We start from the raw sequence: 21,825 nt of genomic DNA, 5'->3' as shown, positions 1-21,825 counted from the left end.
ATATGATGCCATTCGTCAGTAAATAAGCATCGAGACCTTTTTTAAATGCTGACATAATATCTGCCATCACTACCTCTTGGGGTAGGGCATTCCAAAGTTTTGCTACTATAACTGTAGAGAACCCTTTCCTATAGTGATGTCTGAATAGTCTTTCTTCCACTCGCAGTGGATGTCCCCTGGTCCTTTGTAGAGTCCTTGAAAATAATAGATCATCCAGCGCAAGATAGGAATGGCGTGCCATGACTAATGCCAATATCGTATTCCCTTTCTCTGTTGTTAGCACAAGGATGTTCCAGCTTTGATCTATTAACTGAATCATCCCTGACAATCTAGTTGCTAGGATTACATTGCCTAACAACCATAGTCATTTCAAAATAGATTGTTTCAGATGTCCTTGGATTTAAAACATGACATAATCAGCTTTGAACTGAGGACAGAGAAAGGGCAAGAGACTTGATAGGCCCGAAATCATGTTTTTCTCTCACCGTCATATTAACCATATTTTCGTTTGTATGAGATTTTGTCTCTTTACTTAGCATGTCTGGGTGGCATAGTATGACTTTTAATGGACTCTGTTATCCCTGTGCTCATATATTTACTCATAAGAAGGCTGGCAATGCTTTTAAATGACTACAGTTCCACAATCTCTTAGAACTGTTGTTATCCTCAAATTCTTGTAACATCCTTAGCCACCAGAAAACTAGTCTGATAATTGATTGAAAAATTCTACTTTATATGGGGACATTTGAAAAGTCCCTTGGGGAACCACCATGGAGGCTTGAGGATGGGCAATTGTCCTGTTTGATCTGTTCTGCTATACAGAACCGGATATTTCAGAATGTGACCCAGTGTTTGGACTACAGGTGACCCTCAATGTTGAAAGCAATAATCTCAAAGTCAAAAGGATAGTTTTCAGATGTGGGTGTCAGATGAGAACTTTTAATAGGTGTTCATGGAGCCATATAGATGAGATCCGGCTAAAGTTTAAGCAATGTTTCTAGGCTGATAAAATTCAGCCCTGTCTAACCCATTTTATTCTTCCTCTCGTAATCATTTTTCTATCTATCTATCTATCTATCTATCTATCTATCTATCTATCTATCTATCTATCTATCTATCTATCTATCTATCTATCTATCTATCTATCTATCTATCTATCTATCCATCTATTATGTATTTTGTATTTATTATTGTAACATTAGAATTGATTGATATGAAATAAGCCAGAAGACACAAGACATAATGCACATACATTTATTGGGAAAAAAAAGTAGGTAAATACATAAAAATTTGCATATAATTGATAATGTGGATTTCAGTAAACAGTTGTCAAAAGTTTTTCTATTTCATATTGGAAGATAGTAAATATCCCTTTCCTTTTACCCTTATAAATATATACAATGCTAGTATGGCAATGGTAAAGAAGAAAATAAATTATTTATAGTCCCACTGCTCATTACTGGGTAAACCGAGGATTTCATCAGGCTCGAGAAGGCAGCTTCTCAGTACAATTTAACGGACAGAAATCCCAGTACAGTGGTGCACAGTACAGTCCAAGGTAATGCTGTAAAACAAGAGAAAACAATGTATATCATGCAGCTTTAACATACAAATAATATATTGATAGTTGAAAAACAAATCTATTTGTCTATCATCTATCTATCTATCTATCTATCTATCTATCTATCTATCTATCTATCTATCTATCTATCTATCTATCTATCTATCTATCTATCTATCTATCTATCTATCTATCTATCTCATCTATCTATCTATCTATCTATCTATCTATCTATCTATCTATCTATCTATCTATCTATCTATCTATCTATCTATCTATCTATCTATCTATCTATCTATCTATCTATCTATCTATCTATCTATCTATCTATCTATCTATCTATCTATCTATCCAAACAGGAGAAATAAAGTGTGTATGCAAGAGCAATGTACACTGCAGAATACCATATGAAGCCATCTTACCTGAATGAGACACAGAACTGCTGGTAAAATCATAATCTGAAAGAAATATTGAATAAGGAAATAATTAATATAAACCTTCTAGTAATAGAAAAACATTGAAAAAGAGATAGAGCATTGACATAGAACAGCAGTCCAATCAATGACAGACAGATTACTATCCATGGGTTATCATAAACTTCCGCATAATCTGTGTCACTAAGAAGTTATAAGAGGGACACAACCAATATGATACATCAGTGGAAATAAGCAGAAACATTTTTCTCTTCATTTGATAAAAGGAATAATTATAAAGAAGCTGGTGAGACTTGGCTTTGTGACTTACTTTCATATGGAAGTGGTAGCACAATTTGCCTGGTGTCTGAAGCAGACCGGACAATAGATGAATTATCACACTGTTGACAAATGCAGAAAGTGAAGTTAGTTTTGTGTAGCTAACCTATGAAGTATTATTTTATTCCCTAGATTATTATTGCTGATGATGGATTTTATTATAGGAGGTGTAAGTAATTATAACTTTTTCTGGTTAACATACACAATGAGCAGCTGAGGTGAGTGTATTACCTAGGTATTGTATAGCAACCTAAGGGTAAGTTCATATGTATCAGTAGAGGGGCAGCTGAAAGGCATGACACTACCACACTATGAAAAACACTATGGTAGGCTATAAGTACTATATCTTAAAACTAGAGCATGATCATGGTTTTGTTTACTGTGGTTCTACACAATTGAAGTCAAAGGAGAGAAAGGTCCATTACAAAATAACAATCGGAATAATTAGGGTCTATTATTGACCGACATTACTCTTAAAAAGGATAATTATTTGCTTTTGGATTGGTTTTTGGACTAAAAATGCAGCAACACACTACCTTAGCATTTTCTACCCACAACCACCCATGTAGCAGAGCTAAATTTATCATTAACTGTTTCTGTGCACCAATCCATTTTTCTTCATTGTCCACGCTGCCACTTCTGTATACTGATTTGGTAAAATATCCCCACTTTAGCTGTAGAGTGATTTTCAATGTATTCAGTAGTATGACGAGGACTACACACAGACATTGTGTCATACAATTTGTCACATGACAACTCTGTACATAGGAATTGAGTGACTAAAAAATTGCAACTCACTAGCAATTTTGTTCTTTTTAATTGATACTTGAATGGAATTTTCTGCACTTTTAAGAAGAGACTTTCAAGCAGCTTTTATGGTATTATTACTCTATAGTAAAATTGAATTGTCTAGATGTCTGTACGCAGCCAAAAACCTTAATTTAATGCAAAATACCTTCTGTTAAAGGGGTTGTACCAGAAAACAAGAAAACAATCCACAGGATAGGTGATAATTGTCTGATTGCAGGGGGCCCAACCGCTGGGATCCCACCGATTGCGAGAACGTGGGTTCCTCTTCACTGCTCGACCGCACTGTGGAGGACATTTAATGGAGCGGCAGACAAGAATGCGCACTGCTGATCCATTCAAAGTCTATAGAAAAGACAGAAACAGCTGAGTACAGTGCTTGGCTGTTTCTGTTATTCCCATAGTTATTCAATGGAGCGGCGGACGTATGTCCAATCACCGCTCAATTCAAGCTCCTCCTCACTGCAAGGGGTGGAGTGGAGAGGATCTGGGGGTTTGAAATTCCCATTCTATGTATAGGTGATAATTGTTGAGTTTGGGAATATCCTTTTTAAAATTTCACAGTTGAAATGTAAATATAAAGTTTAGTAATTTTGTAAATACTTTGCTATTCCATGTTTGTATAGATTTCAGATAATTCTATATTGTTTCCTTCATTCATATACATCAGGGGTGGCATGAGGCAAAGTAAACGGTTGTCTAGGGCAAAATTAAGGACGGCAATTTATGTTGTTTTTGGGTTTCTTCCTAAAAAAACCTATGTTCTGCCATCACATTTTTTTTACTAGTCAACTAGGAATGCTGGGTATTGGTGGGGAAAGAGACAACATGTGACAATCAAATGTATGACTGTCTATTCAGCATGCTGAACTTCAGGGACAGAGGAGGTTGTGCATTTAATACTTGTGTATTCTACAGTTTAGTTACATCTGTGTAACTTTCATCTGAACTCTTACAATGCACTGCTCTCTGGTAAAGATGAGCAAATATGGTGAAATTATTTTCGGGCCCGAATTGGTTAAATAGAACGTCCGATTCGATCCCCAAAAATTTTGCTCCAATTAAAAAATGCCCCAATTGCCCTGAAAACTTGTGTCTAACTCTCTGATGTTTTGTAGGACTGTATCCTACCCCAGCATTAGTAATGTCAAAGTGAAGGCAAAATATATTGGTAGAGTCGGGGATAACCACATTTTGGGAATGTAACCCGCAAGGCATTATTGGGAAGCCAGTCCTAGGTTATGTGATCTTCAAAATGGCTGGTGTCCGCTGACGGTCGCAATTTTGTTGCGATTTGTGTGCCACAAAAACCCAAAAGTTTCAGAATTCGATGAATCTGAAACTTTTGGGAAGTTCAAACTGAATTTGATTGTGTAGAACTGTTTTGCTTGTCTTCTACTCTCCAATAAAATATCAAATCATTAAAAGTTGAACAAGCCCAGTAAAGCAAAGTATTTACAATGTTACTTAACTTTTTAATTCAAGTTAAACTGTGAAATATTGTAAAATGTAATTCAAGAGCAGAATTTTTGACTTTAAGGATGACAATTAAATTAAGGGGCTCAGTGGATAGCACTGTTGTAGCAATGGAGTTCTAGGTGTGAATCCGAATAGAGGCAAAATCTGCATAAGTTTATATGTTCTCCCTATGTCTATGTTTTTTCTCCACATATGAAAACAATAAGAATATATTTTACCATTATCTACACCCTGAAAAATGCTGTTCAAGAGCCGCAGGGAGATAAAACTGTGCGCATAAATGGTTATTCATTCAGGGTAAGCATAGTGAAAGGTGAGGTATAACATTTGTCTGCATAGTAATGAAACATGACAAACAGACTGAAATACCGCTGCATGCATCTAGTGGTCAGAGGTTGTTTTCTTAGGACAAGTTCAGATGTGGCGGAAATTTTCCACTGCGGATTTTGCTGCAAAATCGTGGAAATTACGCAATAAATCTGCTGCAAATTCCACATATGTGATGGTTCATCCAGATGGGAGATTTCCCAGCGTACTTGCCACAGGTTTCAGCCTTGCAAAGGAAGAAATCCGCAGTGAGAATTCCATGCTTCTCCACATCAGAATGTAAATTCTGCACCCCAAGCTATTTTATACGCTGTTGTTTTCTGTAAGGTCTTCATCAAGTAAACTAAAAAGCTATAGAAACCAAAGATAAAAAAAGTATGCTGCGGATTTCCACTGCAAATCCGCCATGTCTAACCCTGCACTTGATGGTCAAATACCTTTCCAAGTTTGTATAAAATTTTCCCTTCATTGTAAGAACAAGTGATTGTCATTAACAATACTAATACCTTGATAAATAAATAATTCTCACCTTATGGCAGTCAGAGCTTTTGTCACACATTCGCACGTTACAGAATATGAAAACGGTCTCTGTTGCTTCAAACTTAAATGCACTAATTCGGATTCTTGATTGAAGGGACTGTCCATTTTCTTCCACTATTGCAGAGATATCACTTTCAACTGCACAACTGAAATGAACATGTTTGTTATGTATCAACTTTTAATTAAAAATGTTTTGTAATAGTTCCAGACCTTAAACTACGTATAATAGATGAATGTATGTGTGTGAGATAGAGAAATGAATGAGCTTCACTGATGTCAATGATTACAATCTATATAATGTTATCTAAGCATTGGGAAGTAAATAGGTAAAATAATATAATTTACTGCTAAGGCCATGTTAACATCTGCGTCAGGGCTCCGTTCCGACGTTCCGTCAGAGCATTCCATTGGAACGGAGCCCTCACTGACACAAACGAAAACTATAGGTTTCCGTTTCCATCACCATTGATTTCAATGGTGACGGATCCGGTGCAAATGGTTTCCGTTTGTCACCGTTGTGTAAGGGTTCCGTCGCTTTGACAGAATGAATAGCACAGCCGAATACGGTATTCATTCCGTCAAAATGACAGAACCCTTGCACAACTGACACAAGCAGAAACCATTGGCACCAGATCCGTCACCATTGAAATTAATGGTGATGGAAAAGGTACCTATGGTTTCCATTTGTGTCAGTCAGGGCTTTGTTCCGACGGAAAGCTCCGACGGAACATCGGAACTGAGCCCTGACGCAGATATGAACGAAGCCTAACAATGGAAAAATCATATGACTGTGACTAAAAGTGACAACATCCAATGAACAGGGATAATCTACTACAGTTTAGCTCGGTAAACATGAACATTGCACTACTATAATGGGCACAGTGCATCAGAACTATCGGTCATATCACCAAACAGAGAGGTTAATATAAGGAATTATAAATCAATTCCGATCCAAAATTTGGAGTCTGTATGATAGATACTGAACTACTGTTATAGCCCAGGAAAAAATAAAAAATCACGAACAGTTCTCCAGTATGAGGATGATGTTATACCTATATGTCTATATCTTAGCTTGCTTGGGAGTATGACCTGGAGGAGAGAGTTGGATTTTGAGGGTTATCCACAAGTGAATTTAGTATAGTTAGGCTCTCATTATACAGTATTAGCACCTATGTCTTATTAGCTATGACTTGTCAGGTGCGACCCTTACTATATGTAGTACTATAGACCTTGTTAAGAACAAGCTAAAGTTTAACAGATGGGGATGATTATTTCTGTTAATGTCTAATTAAGTTTGTTTAATTTACACACATAGATAACTGATTGCTCTTTGCTAATGTATTAATTTCTTTGCATTTAGTCTACTTACCCTCCATTCATAAACGTAACACTCGTAGAATCAGTACTATTGGTTCCTGAAGCAACGCACTTCTCGACTCTCAATGTAAGCACATCTCCATCTGCTTTATCAACTACCAATCCCAGGAAGAAGTCTGTGCCCACAGTAATCATCTCCCCTTCTTTAATTGGGTTTGAGAATTGGTCATCCCAAAATGCAGCCATGGTAATGCCGTATGATCCTGTTCCATTGATGCCTGGAAGGGTGGTAGTACTGGAAAAAGAAGTAAAACAAAATATAAATAAAGAAAATTGCTTTAAGAAGTCAACTTCATTTGTTTGGAAAATTAAAGTCATTATCCCTGAAGTGTGGATGTTGAGTTTTTACTTGATTTATCTCTTATTTTTTTATTTCTAACTTCTCACTGCTAGGGAAAAAAATAAAATGAATAAAGAATAGCAGCCTTTGAAATTAGAATAAGCTTACAGGGTAATTGGAAATTGAAATTTACTGTCATTGCTCTGCAGATTATTCAGCAGAGTACAGGCTGCCAAGTACAGCCGAATGAGCAGCAACCCCAGCTCTTTGAAAAATAAAAGCCAAACTAACAGGGTGAAGATGGTAGGAACCGGTAGGTGCATACAGTAGGTTGTGGTGGCACCTGGAGCCTGAAGGGGCCCCAAGGTCACTCTGGGAACACCAATACTATAAATGAGGCTTCATAGTTGGTGCCCCGTTACATAGTTTGCATTGCTGCCCAGGAGTTTCAAGTTAGCGATCTGATTGACAAGCTCCGAAAATGGAGTGATTTTTCAGATTAAGTATATACTACCTACTATATGTAATAGCGAATTCTTAGGGTATGTTCACATGATCGAGATGCATTGCGGAAATCTCTGCGACAGAAAAATCAATTTCATATACCTGAATTGGGCAGTTTTTGTAGCATGTGCATGGGTTTCTGAATTGGGATATGTATTAGTATCCTCAACAAAAGGCCAAGAAAAAACCGCCACTGACCACAAAATTGCCTCAAAAACTTCACAAACCAAAATGCAGTTGTGTGTATTGCATTTAACATTTTAGTATAGAGTTTAATGTAACATTTGGCCGCACTTAAATCTGCATTAAACCCCCCCCCCCCCAAAACGCCATTAAAAACGGCACGAAAAACTCACAAAAACGCAACAAAACACTGTGTGTAAATCCAAACTTAAAAATATTATGGTCTAATAAAAAGTGTGAAATTTCTGGCACATTTTTCATTTGATATTTTGATTTGGGTTCCAATGGCTATTGGATGATAATATAGTATAATTTATTCCAAAAATATAACTAAATAAGTTGATTAAAATGTGGTTTCATGTAATAAATTTATTCTAAAAACAAATAAGATTTTAAAACAGAATATAAACACAAAAATCATATTCATAAACACAGATTTCCCACATGTTCACAGCCTAAGGGCATGACCACACGTGGCGGATTTCCTCCGCAACTGTCCGCATCAATGCCGCACCTAATCCGGGTTGCGGATTACGGCTGCGGATCTGCACAAAATGTGCAGAAAATTGATGCGGACTAGCTGCTGCGGACTGCGGGAAAAGTGCTTCCCTTCTCCCTATCAGTGCAGGATAGAGAGAAGGGACAGCACTTTCCCTAGTGAAAGTAAACGAATTTCATACTTACCGGCCGTTGTCTTGGTGACGCGTCCCTCTTTCGGCATCCAGCCCGACCTCCCTGGATGACGCGCCAGTCCATGTGACCGCTGCAGCCTGTGCTTGGCCTGTGATTGGCTGCAGCCGTCACTTAGACTCAAACGTCATCCTGGGAGGCCGGACTGGAGACAGAAGCAGGGAGTTTTCGGTAAGTACGAACTTCATTTTTTTTTACAGATACTTGTATATTGGGATCGGTAGTCACTGTCCCGGGTGCAGAAACAGTTACTGCCGATCGCTTAACTCTTTCAGCACCCTGGACAGTGACTATTTACTGACGTCTCCTAGCAACGCTCCCGTCATTACGGGAGCCCCATTGACTTCCTCAGTCTGGCTGTAGACCTAGAAATACATAGGTCCAGCCAGAATGAAGAAATGTCAAGTTAAAAAAGCAAGACGTATCCGCAGCACACATGACATGTGCATGACAGCTGCGGACTTCATTGCGGAACTTTGAATCTCCATTGAAGTCAATGGAGAAATTCCGCCATGAGTCCGCCACTGCTCCGCAACAGACAGAGCATGCTGCAGACACCAAATTCCGCTCCGCAGCCTATGCTCCGCAGCGGAATTTTACGCCTCGTCTAAACGAACACTGCTAAATTAAAGTGTAAGTCAATGGACAAACGGCTCTGCTGCGGATTAACGCTGCGGAGTGTCCGCAGCGGAATTTAAGTGAAATTCCGCCACGTGTGAACCCAGCCTTATGGCTTCCATTTATACCAGAACCATGACAGCTATGCCTAGTCCATTTGTAAACAGATACAAATCGGGACGAACCCCATTGGCTTATAATGGGTTCGGTCAGGTTCTCATCCATTATTTACAACAGTGCTGCAGACTATGATATTCTTGCCAATGATATTCTTGGAAATCTAATCTCACATTTAAAATGTATTTCTAAGTATGCATTTCTTTTTGTATTGTATTATAAACCTTTGCAGAAGTGGCAATGGGAAATATTATTTACGTACTTGAAAGTACGATACAACGAAGTATGTTCTTCTATATAAGTAATTATCTGTAATATTCTTACCCCACAACAGGATGTAAGGCGAAATTCAGAGTAAGACTCATGGAACGGTTGTAGGCACATGTGAAATTAAAGCGGAGTGGATTCACTGTGATAAGTGGAGAGTTCAGAATATCGACGTGAATGGTATTAGAAATATAGACCTTTTCAGTATCATTCTGGAGCAAGAAAATGGAGATAAGATCCAGTGAAAAATAATCATACAGAATATACAGTACATATACAGTACATTAGGAATATACCTTCTATTTCTGACAAGGACTAATAAAGAAATTAATATTTTGCAAATGAGACAATTTAGATTAATTTTGGAGTTATGACACAGATTACGTAATCTTGTCTTGTTTATGGGACGTATCTATGTGATGTAGAACAAGTTCTGGAGCGCAAAAAAAAATCTATTTAAAGTGACGTCTACCATTGAACACCATTTTACAGTTTACATATAGAAGGCATCTACATAGAAATGGAATAACTTTAGAAATACATTCCATTACTTAGTCCAGAACAGCATTCACAATTTTACAAGCTTAAGAGCTGTACTCCTACAGCATTCCTTGCTAACTGCTCTGGTGATTTGCATTCTGGGAACTAAAGTGTTTATATCAGGCACTATACAGTAATCTGGTGTAGGAAAAACTAACTATTCCCCTGCATTATGGGAGATAAGCCAAGCTGCTAGGGATATGTGTGATAACAAGCTAGTCGAATTTATCCAATGATGACCAGCAGAGCTGTGAGTGCAGCTCTGGATTATAATACAGGTTGTAACTACGGAATAATGGAAGATAAGATATACAATGGCCCTCATCTATGCAGTGATTTGCACCACTCTAGAGGCAGAAAAAAGTTGCAACTGTAGGCGTCACGCACTTTTCAAAAAGGGTGTGATTTAACAAAAGACGGGGTCACTACTCTTTGAAATATTTACTGTAATTTACGCCAGAAACTTGTGCAAATTATAGTGGAGATCTATGGCAGCTCAGAGCTGTTGTAGATTTACCTTTCAGGCGAATGAACAACCCGTTAAGATGTGCAAACTTAAACTATTGCTGTGATCTGTTTCTGTCCCTGACTACTCCCTTGAATAATTCCATGTGCAAACTCTGCTATGCTACATAATCTTTACCGAACCCTGGATTGCCTGACTACCCTCCTGATTGCTGCTTTTGTATCGCGCACCAAGCTCTGCTGCATTGCCATTGCCAAACCCTGGATTGCCTGACCACTCTCTTGACTTCTGAAAGCTGTACCACTAACCCAGCTCTGCTACATCCTCATTGCTGCACCCTGAGTTGCCTGACTACCTCATTGGATTTTATTCGGTAATGCATATTTTTCTCTGCTATATCATCGTTACAGAAGCCTGGATTGCCTGACGACCCTCTTGACTACTTCTCCTGTATTACGCACCCAGTCCTGCTACATCACTGCTACTTCACTCTGGATTGCCTGAACACCTTTCTGATTGCTGTTCTGTACAAGGCACCCAGCTCTGCTGCATCACCTTTGCCAAAGCCTGGTTTGCCTGACTACTCCATTGGATTATCCTCTGTACTGCATACGTGTCTCTGATACATCACCGTTACCAAACCCTGGATTGCCTCATGACCGTCCTGACAACTGCTCCTGTAGTAAGTACCCGACACTGATGCATCCACCCAACCAGAACCCTGAACTGTTTGACTCTGCTACGTGACTGTCCTGGTACATGGTCTACACTTTAACGGCTGTTACCCCTCAATGTCGTTTCTCTGGCTTGTCATAGCAACCAGGCCAAAACAACCCCATTCAGATGTATGGAATGGATTTTTCAGTTGCAGAACTTTCTGCAAAGGATCTGCCGTGAGTGAATATACCATAATAGGAGATTATATAACTTAAATTAACAGAAAAAAAGATAGATCTCTTACCGTCATAATATTTCCACACCACCCAGATTTTAGTTCCACTTGGATATGATCTATTATAATGTTATTTTCAGTGGTGAAATATTTACCGAGGCCGCAATTGCCTGAATTATTAGCAAGCGCAATGGTGGTATAATCAAATTTAAGAGAAGTCAAGAGACATCTGCTCATAGAGACCAGCATGATATCGCTGTCACACTGCACTGATGGTTTCAGGTCTTTAATGGCTGGAAAGATTAAAGTTGCAAATAGAAAGTCAGTATTATAATTCATGATTTCATTTCATCGCTGTATGAAACAGTTACCGCCTGTGCTCCAGTATATACCCTATATATACCCTATATATTCTACAATCCACAGGTGGCCATAGAGCTGCCCAGACGGATTACAAGAATATGCCAGAAACACTTGATGAGGGGAGGAAACCGCCACAGTATCATGTGACGTGGGGTTCTTCCATAGCTCATGCTATGTGGCCACTCGTGGACTGTAGAATTGGGGATATGTCAGAAAGCCAACAACTTAAAAATGGGGTGAAGCATAAACAAGTATGTTTTAAAGCATAAATCTCTCTACTCTATCTTCAAACTATACCAATGTGAGCAGTGCAGTACTGGATTTGCTCAGTATGTGCCAACTAAATTAAAGAACTGCTCTTGTTCCACTTTCCCCGATATGCCATGAACTCCAATAGATTTAGGCATTGAAACAGTGGCCACCTGGGACTCGAGCCTTTCTGAGTGCTCATCCAGGCACAGTGGAGCTTTGTAGGAGTCGAAGAGCCATGGACACTGTGTCTGGCACTTACTGTATAAGGGCAATGTGGCTGGCACTTATGAGGGAACAGTAGTTAATACTTATAGGAACACTGACTGGTAGTTATGGAGAGCTGTCACTTTGTGGGGGCTCTGTGGTTGTTCCATATGTGAGTGATATGGCTGGCATGTATGAGGGCACAGGGTCTGGCGTTTATGGGGTACTGTACTTTGAACTCACCGTAAGTGGGCTCTGTGCTTTTTTTCACATAAAATTTATGATTGGCACGTACAGATGTAGCCATATTTATCTTGACTCTGGTAACTTGCTGCTGCGTGATATCACGCAACAAAAGCCATTGAAAAACCATTGAAAAAGTCAAGATAAAGTTTCTTGACACTGTGTATTTAATGCCTTAAGGCTGTGTTCACACAGAGTTTTTTGCAGGAGGAAAATTTCTCCTGCAAAAACTGCTCCAGACGTTTTTTGCACAGTGGTTTGACAAAAACTCGTCAAAACACTCGTCAAGGTGTTTTTTTACCCTTTCTGACTGATTGCAATGGGGTTTTGGAGGCGGAAACTGCCTCAAGATGGGTCATGTCGCTTCTTTTTACTGCAACGCGTTTTTTTTACTCGCGGTAAAAAAACTCGTCCAACTCCCATTGAAATCAATGGGAGGCATTTTCGGGCGTTTTTTGACGAGTTTTGCGGAGCGGTTTCCGCTCCAAAAAAATAGTCAAAAAAACTCAGTGTGAACAGGGCCTAACAGTCAAGATAAAAACGTCTACATCTGTACCCCATTAGAAGCTATTTGTAACTTCAGGATGTCAACTAATAAAAGTGTTCTTCAGGGAAATTGTATTGACTGGTGAACCTCAATAGATGTAATTGATTCTTGGCTGTCAGTTTTGCTATTGTACATTACTTTACAACACTTGCTGAGGATCTATCAGCTCTCCTGGCGTGTCTATTTAAGTAAATACTTGCATTCCTCAGGAGCATCTTTTTTAAAAAAAAACAAAAAAAAAACTGCTTTGATCTGTTCGTCTTTTATAAGGCTGGGTTCACACGACCTATTTTCAGACGTAAACGAGGCGTATTATGCCTCAATTTACGCCTGAAAATAGGGCTACAATACGTCGGCAAACATCTGCCCATTCATTTGAATGGGTTTGCCGACGTATTGTGCAGACAACCTGTAATTTACGCGTCGTCGTTTGACAGCTGTCAAACGACGAGGCGTAAATTGACTGCCTCGGCAAAGAAGTGCAGGGCACTTCTTTGCAACGTAATTTGAGCTGTTCTTCATTGAACTAAATGAAGAGCTGCTCAAGATATACGAGCGTCACAGACGCCTCGTATATTACGAGGAGGAGCATTTACGGCTGAAACGAGGCAGCTGTTTTCTCCTGAAAACAGTCTGTCATTTGAGCCATAAATGCCTGCTATCGTGTGAACATACCCTAAGGCTGGGTTCACACGACCATGTTACGTCCGTAATGTACGGAACGTATTTCGGCCGGAAGACCCGGACCGAAGACAGTGCAGGGAGCCCGGCTCCTAGCATCATAGTTATGTACGATGCTAGGAGTCCCTGCCTCGCTGCAGGACAGCTGTCCCGTACTGTAATCATGTTTTCAGTACGGGACAGTAGTTCCACGCAGAGGCAGGGACTCCTAGCATCGTACATAACTATGATGCTAGGAGCCCGGCTCCCTGCACTGTCTTCGGTCCGGGTCTTCCGGCCGAAATACGTTCCGTACATTACAGACGTAACATGGTCGTGTGAACCCAGCCTTACAGAGGAGTAGAACAACACAAAGTTATTTTAAAAGATACTCCAGGACTATTATTTCATTGCCAATACAAGTATCTACTAAAACAGGAAATGCAGTTCTAGCGTGATATATTTCATAGCGGCAGAGAGAGAAATAGCGTAATAATCATTAAAAAAAATACTTTTATTTTGAATGATTCTGTTTAAAAAAAAAAGATACTGCACTCACTTTTGTTCTTGTAAATGGATGTATCACACACACATGTTTCTCCCTTGCACATTTCATCATCAGCACATGGTGGATTACATAAAACTTGATCTGAAATAAAAAAAAATAAAAAGGCACTTTAAAAAACAGAAGAGGTTAGGGTTAAAATAAATTGATGGTAAAACAGATCGTTTTTTAAGGAATTCAGCATGCCATTGCACTATTCTTCTCACCTGTGCAGCAGGGTGCAGTTCTGTTATAGTAATAATTAAGGGGGCAACAGCTATTCACTTGTGAAGGACAATTATTCTGTGTTGTGGGGACACACGGATCTAATCCATTAAGGCAGAAACATTCATTCGTTGTGCAGGAGCCACCACAGCTATCACATTCCACAATGGTGCCATCTGTAGAGACAAGAACATATTATGTAGCATAATATTTCATTTTTAAATATACAACTGTACATGTACAGATGTAGCCCAGTCTATCTTGACGCAGCAGCGTAATATTACACAACAAAAGCAATTGAAAAAGTCAAGTTTAAGTTTCTTGTCACTGTGTATTTAATGCGGTAAAAGTCAAGTTAAAGATGGCTACATCTGTATATTCATCCTCATGTTGTAAGAAGACAACTTCACTTATATAATGTTACTAGGTTTTCCTTCAACAGGGTCAAAGATTAAGTGCACCGCACTTGCCTTGTACCTAAATACAGCAAGGTAGAGTGACTTCTGGCATCCTACCCCCTACCTTTCACAAGGACCCCAGCAGACATTTCCCCTTCCCCCAAAGCCACGATCTTGGTAAAAAAAAAAAAGTAGCCGGTAGAAGGCCGAATTTTACATCTATATATCTAAATGCAATATTGCATTATTATTTTTTCAATCTGGATGTAATAGGTTATTCAGAATATAACCGTTGTTCATGATTGTCAACTTTCATGTGTCTTTTTATGATGTTCCTAATATATTATACATAGCAAACAATAAACAATACAATTTTAATGCTGATGTAGGAAAAAACAGCAACTGCTGTCCAGTATGAAAAGAGTACAGTGTCTAGTACTTTGTAATACTCAGAGTAGGATTTCCACAAGAATGTTATAAGCAATAAGTAGTGGGTATCATTTAATCTGCTTCCCAAGTGATAACATATAATAGTATACTCACTGTAGCATGCGGCATCTAAAAGAGAGAGAGAAAAAAAAAGAAAATTACTAACAGTGTTAATGTAATAATAATTCTATGTACTGTAAATGTTGTCTCAGAGTACTTGATGGTTTGATGAAAATCTCATAGCAGATACAGCTATTTCAATTGCTTCACACTAACTAGAACGAAGTTTAAGAGTCAGCAAACAAGAAAAACAAACCTGTCCAGATTTCATGTTATAGTAACACACAATAAGAAAATCATTGTCACACAAGTTCTATCCCAAGCTGCCCACAAAAAAAGACACACAAGCATTAGATAAATTGGGAGAGGGGAAGAGAGAGAGCTATGAGAAAGATGATAGATAGATAGATAGATAGATAGATAGATAGATAGATAGATAGATAGATAGATAGATACCAAGTCCAGCAGCACCGGCAGCGTGTGGGTGCAGGCTCTGAGGGACAGACCAAGTCCCAGATACACAGAAGTCAAAAAATTTCCGTTCACTGGAGCCTTTCTCAAGCCGGAGCTGAAACGTTGCACGGGCAATAAAAGTACCCACTTTTTTCACCCTTACTATTGGAGTTGCTGCTCATTTTTTGATTTCTAGATAGATAGATAGATAGATAGATAGATAGATAGATAGATAGATAGATAGATAGATAGATAGATAGAAAACTAGCAAGAGTTAGAGCTTTAAACATGGTCAACCACAGCACGATAGATAGATAGATAGATAGATAGATAGATAGATGCAGTGGCGGATTATCATATGGGCGATTCGGGCGGCCGCCCGGGGCCCGAGGCTCCCAGGGGGCCCATGGCAGCCCGAACCGCACATTATCGTACAAAACTATTCAGCGCGCTAGCGCTGCTAATTTCCGAAGATGAGGAGGGGAGGAGCAGGGAATTGGCCGGGAAAGGGGTAGGACACGCCTCCCTGACAAGTGCGGGCGTCGCCATGAGTAACAGAACAGCGACGGACGGCTGTTCTGTTGCTCTAAAGCTGCAAGAGAAGACCCGGGCGGGCGTTCACCGGCGCTGAGGTTAGTCGGCTTATCCTCCTGCCCAACTGGTTCCCGACCGCTGGCTGTATTTTTACGGCCAGCGGTCAGGGACGGGTCCTTAAAACCCGAGCCATAGACTTTCTACGGCTCGGGTTTTAACTTGCTGCCCGCGCGATTCGGCAGCTGAATGTCGGGTCTCCGGCAGTCAGTGACTGCCGGGGACCCTGAGGAGAAGACAGAAGCAGCTTTCGCTGCTTCTGTCTTCTCCGATGTCTTCTTACACAGCGTTCAATGAACGCTGTGTATAGGAATAGAGACAGCAGCAGCGGCGCTGTCTCTATTCCTCCCGGTGATCATGTGACTGGTCACATGATCGCCGGGTGCCGTTACTAACATACTGCTGCTGGGTCTTACTAGACCCAGCACCGCCCTATTAGTGACAATCGTCACTATGAGAGGGCTGATTTCCCCTGTAACTGGGGCTGCTGTGCAGCTCCAGTTACAGGGGAAAAGATGGTGTAAAAGAAAGAAAAAAAATATATAAAGTTCCCCAAAGGTCTTTTTTGACCTTTGAGGAACAGACCATAGTAATAAAAAATAATAAAGTAAAGTGCAAAAAAAAATTAAATAATAAATACACATAAAATACCCACCCCAAAAAAAAACGTTCCCCCTCCCGCCAAACATTGTTGTAACGCTAGCGCTGACCCAATTACCCTAATATAGACATGTAATATATTAAAATTTACGGTAAACAATGACGATTACAAATAAAAGGTCTATTTTAGGGTAAAACTATGTTATTACCAAAAAAAATAGCTGAAACGTAAAAAAGCTTATTTTTTTTACTATTATTTTCAAACTTTATGAATAAAAATTCTAAAATAGCAAAAAAGTGTGCATAAAAACGATAAAAAAGGAAACCTGCATTGTCTACGGAAAAAAACGTTGCAAAAATCACGTCTTTTTTTTTTTCTTTTTATAAAAATGTGTGTTTGGTGCAACTTTGTAATTCCGTTTTATTAAAAAATATTTTCACTTTTTGAGATACAGCTGCTTTGTATCCTGTATCCGTCAGGTCAGCAGGACTGACGGGATCAGTGAAACGGGCCTTGCGCTAAATTATAATCTTAGATGTGATAGATTTGAGGTGGATCCTGCGTGTCACTGATCCTGTCAGTCCTGCTGACCTGACGGATACAGGATACAAAGCAGCTGTATCTCAAAAAGTGAAAATATTTTTTAATAAAATCAATCAATCACACACATACTAATATATATATATATAAAATTATGATAAAGTTTTTAAATGTGTACATAACCTTGTGGCACTATATACAAGGGGGAGCGCTGTATGCCACTATATACAAGGGGGATATATACAAGGGGAGTGCTGTGTGGCACTATATACAAGGGGGATATATACAAGGGGAGTGCTGTGTGGCACTATATACAAGGGGGAGCGCTGTGTGGCACTATATACAAGGGGGAGCGCTGTGTGGCACTATATACAAGGGGGAGCGCTGTGTGGCACTATATACAAGGGGGGGCTGTGTAGTGCTATCCACAGTGGTATGTGTGTGGCGCTCTTTATAGGGGGGGCTTTTTGGTGCTATTTACAAGAGGGGGAGGGCTGTGTGGCGCTCTCTACAGGGGGCTGTATGGCACTATCTATATGGGGCTGTGTGTAACACTCTCTACGGGGGGATGTGTGATATATAGAGGGGGCTGTGTATGGCGATATCTATGGGGGTGTGTAATATCTACAGGGGCTGTGTGTGGCACTATGTACAGGGGGCTGTGTGTATGTGGTGTTTTACAGTGTGTGGTATTATTATATTCAGGCGCGCAGTGTTTGGTGCTATTATATTTAGGGGCACAGTATGTGGCACCATGATAACTTTATTTTCGTTTATAGGTGTGGAAATGTTGGAAAAGTGAGGAGACGTCTGAGTGGCAAATTCTGCAGAAATGAGTCATGGCCGGGAGAAGTCGTCATGAGTGCTGGACCGGATGGAGAAGAAAAGAGGAAAAAAACTACTAGAATCTGAGACGTCGTCACCTGTGAGTCACTAGATTTATAGAGAATCTGTCACCTCTCCTGACATGTTTATTATAGGAATCCTTGTATTTCACAAAAAGTCTGCAGTCCAGGACTAATAGACAATTCCCCTTGTCAGGAGGTTGTGTCCCTGCACAGTGTGATACTGTCAGTATGTAGGGACACCGCGCTGTGACAAGGGAAATCGTAACACTGTTAATGCTTGCCCAAAAAGGTAGTGTTAAAAATAGTTACGGCAGGGCGGCGGTGAGGAAGGGGGGCCCAAGTTTGGGTAACAGCCCAGGGCCCATGGTCTACTTAATCCGCCACTGGATAGATAGATAGAAAACTAGCAAGAGTTAGAGCTTTAAACATGGTCAACCAAAGCACGATAGATAGATAGATAGATAGATAGATAGATAGATAGATAGATAGATAGATAGATAGATAGATAGATAGATAGATAGATAGATAGATAGATAGATAGATAGATAGATAGATAGATAGAAAACTAGCAAGAGTTAGAGCTTTAAACATGGTCAACCACAGCACGATAGATAGATAGATAGATAGATAGATAGATAGATAGATAGATAGATAGATAGATAGATAGATAGATAGATAGATAGATAGATAGATAGATAGAAAACTAGCAAGAGTTAGAGCTTTAAACATGGTCAACCAAAGCACGATAGATAGATAGATAGATAGATAGATAGATAGATAGATAGATAGATAGATAGATAGATAGATAGAAAACTAGCAAGAGTTAGAGCTTTAATCCCTTAAGGACACGGCCAATTTTGGCCTTGAGGACAGAGCAATTTTTTTATATTTCCCCTCTTTGCATCCCGACTCTCATAACTCTTTTATTTTTAGTACGATGTAGTTGTATGAGACTTTGTTTTTTGCGGGACGAGTTGTACTTTATGTAGGTACCATTTTTTGGTACAAATATATTATCGTTTAATTTCCATAAATTTTTATTTTAGCGAAAATGCAGAAAAAAAGCAGTTCCGCTGCAGTTTTAATTTTTTTTTTTTACAATGTTTTTTTAATAATGTTATACATTTGTTGTACAGGTTGTTACGGTCGTGGCGATACCAAATATGTCTATATTATTTCATGTTTTGGGACTTATATTTTAAAAAGTTTATTTATTATTAAAAAATGTGTGTTTCTGTGTATTTTTTTACTTTTTATTTATTTATTTATCATTAAAATTTTTTTACATTCATTTAACTTTTTTTTTTTAATCCCATAAAGGGATTTATCATTTTGATTTTGATTTTGTAGCTGTAATGTACTGGCATAGATCTATATGCCAGTACATTAGCCTGTGTACTGATTGTACACAGGCAGTTGTTAGGGCATACCTCAGTATGCCCTAACAACAGGAAATATGTTCAGACAGCCCTGGGGTCCTTCAATGGACCCTGGGCTGTCTGGCCATACGAGTTGTGGGCTTTGATCGCGTCACAGTTATATTCTATGACGCAATCAATGTGCAGTCCCCCCTCTTTGAACGCCGCGATCAGCTTTCATCGCGGCGTTCAAATGGTTAACGGTAGAGAGAAGATGTTTCTCTCCTCTCCGCTGTCAGAGCGGGGCCGTGGCTGTGTATTACAGCTGTTGCCCCGCTCTCGATCGCGCGCACAGACGCGCGCAGGAACGGCTGTCACACAGGACGAGTATGCTCGTCCTAATGCGCAAAGTGCTCGCCGCTCAGGACGAGCATACTCGTCCTGTGTCGGCAACCAGTTAAACATGGTCAACCACAGCACGATCCAAGAGACAAAGGACAGTGTAAAGCCTAAGTCCACACAGTGACTTTTTAACATGGCTTTGACTTGCAACATTAACTTTAAGGCAATACAAAAATTTAAAATGCTAGCGTTTTTAGAAGCATTGTATGATTTTTTTTAAAGTCCTATATAGAAGCCTACGGGAATAACACCTGAAAAAAATGCCTTACTCAGAGCAAGCTGCATTTGGAAAAATATGCCACTGACCACGTAATTGCCTCAAAAACACGACAAACCAAAACTCAGTTGTGTATTGCATTTGATATTTTAGTATAGACTTTAATGTAACATCTGGCCCCACGAATAAAAGCACCACAAAATGCAAAAGAAAAAACAAACATCGAAAACGCAGCAAAACACTGTGTGTGAATCCAGCCTAAAGGAAATCTTTAGCCTGTGTAGTATTTTGAACAATTTCTTTGTAAAATTGCTAAAGCTGTGTAGATTCTAATTTATAATTATAAAATAGCATAAAACTCTATGCAAGAAAAATGCCATTCGGTATAAAAATAAGAAAATAAATACTGCACATTTCCCCAATGGAAACCAACTCTAAATGACAGAACCCACAAAACAAAAATATCAAGCTAAAAAGAGACCATATTATAATTGACATAATACAAACATAAAATAAAATCTATTATTACATATGAATTGCTTATAATCTCGGGTATATGCGCACAGCATATTTTGCCAAAGCTGCAAAAATCTGCCTCAAAATTTAGACGCAAGCGTTATTTGAGGATTTTTTTTTTACCCATTTTATTTTTAATGAAGCAAATACAAAAACCATGGGAGTTTTCTGGTCAAAAAACGCTCCAAACAAAGTGGTTTTGCCTGCCTCCCATTGATTTTCATGGAGGTTTAGGGCAGGGTAAAAACCCTCTACCCCCCCATTGAAATCAATGGAGTGGGATTTGGGGTGTTTCTTGGCGCTGATTCTGACACGGATCCTGCATCAAAATCAGCACCAAAAAACGTTGTGTGAATTGGACATTACATTTAACATGGATGTATAATAACATGCAAATAAAATAGAAACATCTTACCGGTATACTTCAGTGCGGCTACCAGAAGAAAGAGACACAGTAATTTCATCTCTGCACCCTAAAACAAGACGTACCTCAACTGTTCTAACTAGGGTGTGCTAAAATGTTCTCTTTGAAGCTTCATATATATATATGTAGTGGTAAAGGGGAGAGGACTGTGCAGGAAGGAGGTCAATGTAATTGGAACCTGAAATTAATAGAATTTCACAATGATTGAAGGATTGGCTGAACTTGTCAATTAGAGGGAAGACTTGTGAACATTTAACTCTTTCTTTCCTTTGTGTGGTAACCTACTTGCTAGTCTCGTTGCAATTATTGTAATATCTGAAGAATGTACATAAACCAAAGAATGTGATGATATGCATATATCACCTCTTTTTTTTTGGTGAAAGGCTGTCCTTCACTAGCCTGAAGACACATACCTTGCGCAAAATCTATGTTATAGGAAACATAGTACAGTCACTCCCCATTTTACCTTAATTTTTGGCTCAACATACAAGCAAACACATCTAATGTCTGATAACATTAAAAAGAAAAAAAATCAATAATAAATCTATTA

At 39.2% G+C, this 21,825-nt stretch overlaps 1 protein-coding gene across 1 annotated transcript; it reads right to left on the bottom strand.

The window, feature by feature from the left end:
• Positions 1-1,502: 1,502 nt before the first annotated feature.
• LOC142741197 (uromodulin-like) lies at positions 1,503-21,315 on the bottom strand. The gene is made up of 11 exons (XM_075850590.1): positions 21,267-21,315; positions 15,380-15,394; positions 14,441-14,614; positions 14,229-14,318; positions 11,470-11,693; positions 9,560-9,714; positions 6,836-7,078; positions 5,456-5,612; positions 2,306-2,375; positions 1,984-2,019; positions 1,503-1,564 (listed from the first exon to the last, which is right to left on the bottom strand). Exons 1-11 carry the CDS (start codon positions 21,313-21,315, stop codon positions 1,503-1,505), a joined length of 1,275 nt encoding a protein of 424 aa, XP_075706705.1.
• Positions 21,316-21,825: the final 510 nt, after the last annotated feature.

The sequence above is a fragment of the Rhinoderma darwinii genome, chromosome 2 (assembly GCF_050947455.1).
Source record: "Rhinoderma darwinii isolate aRhiDar2 chromosome 2, aRhiDar2.hap1, whole genome shotgun sequence".
NCBI lineage: Eukaryota > Metazoa > Chordata > Amphibia > Anura > Rhinodermatidae > Rhinoderma > Rhinoderma darwinii.
The sequence above is the reverse complement of the archived record's forward strand: the minus strand, read 5'-3'. Positions and strand labels throughout refer to the sequence as shown.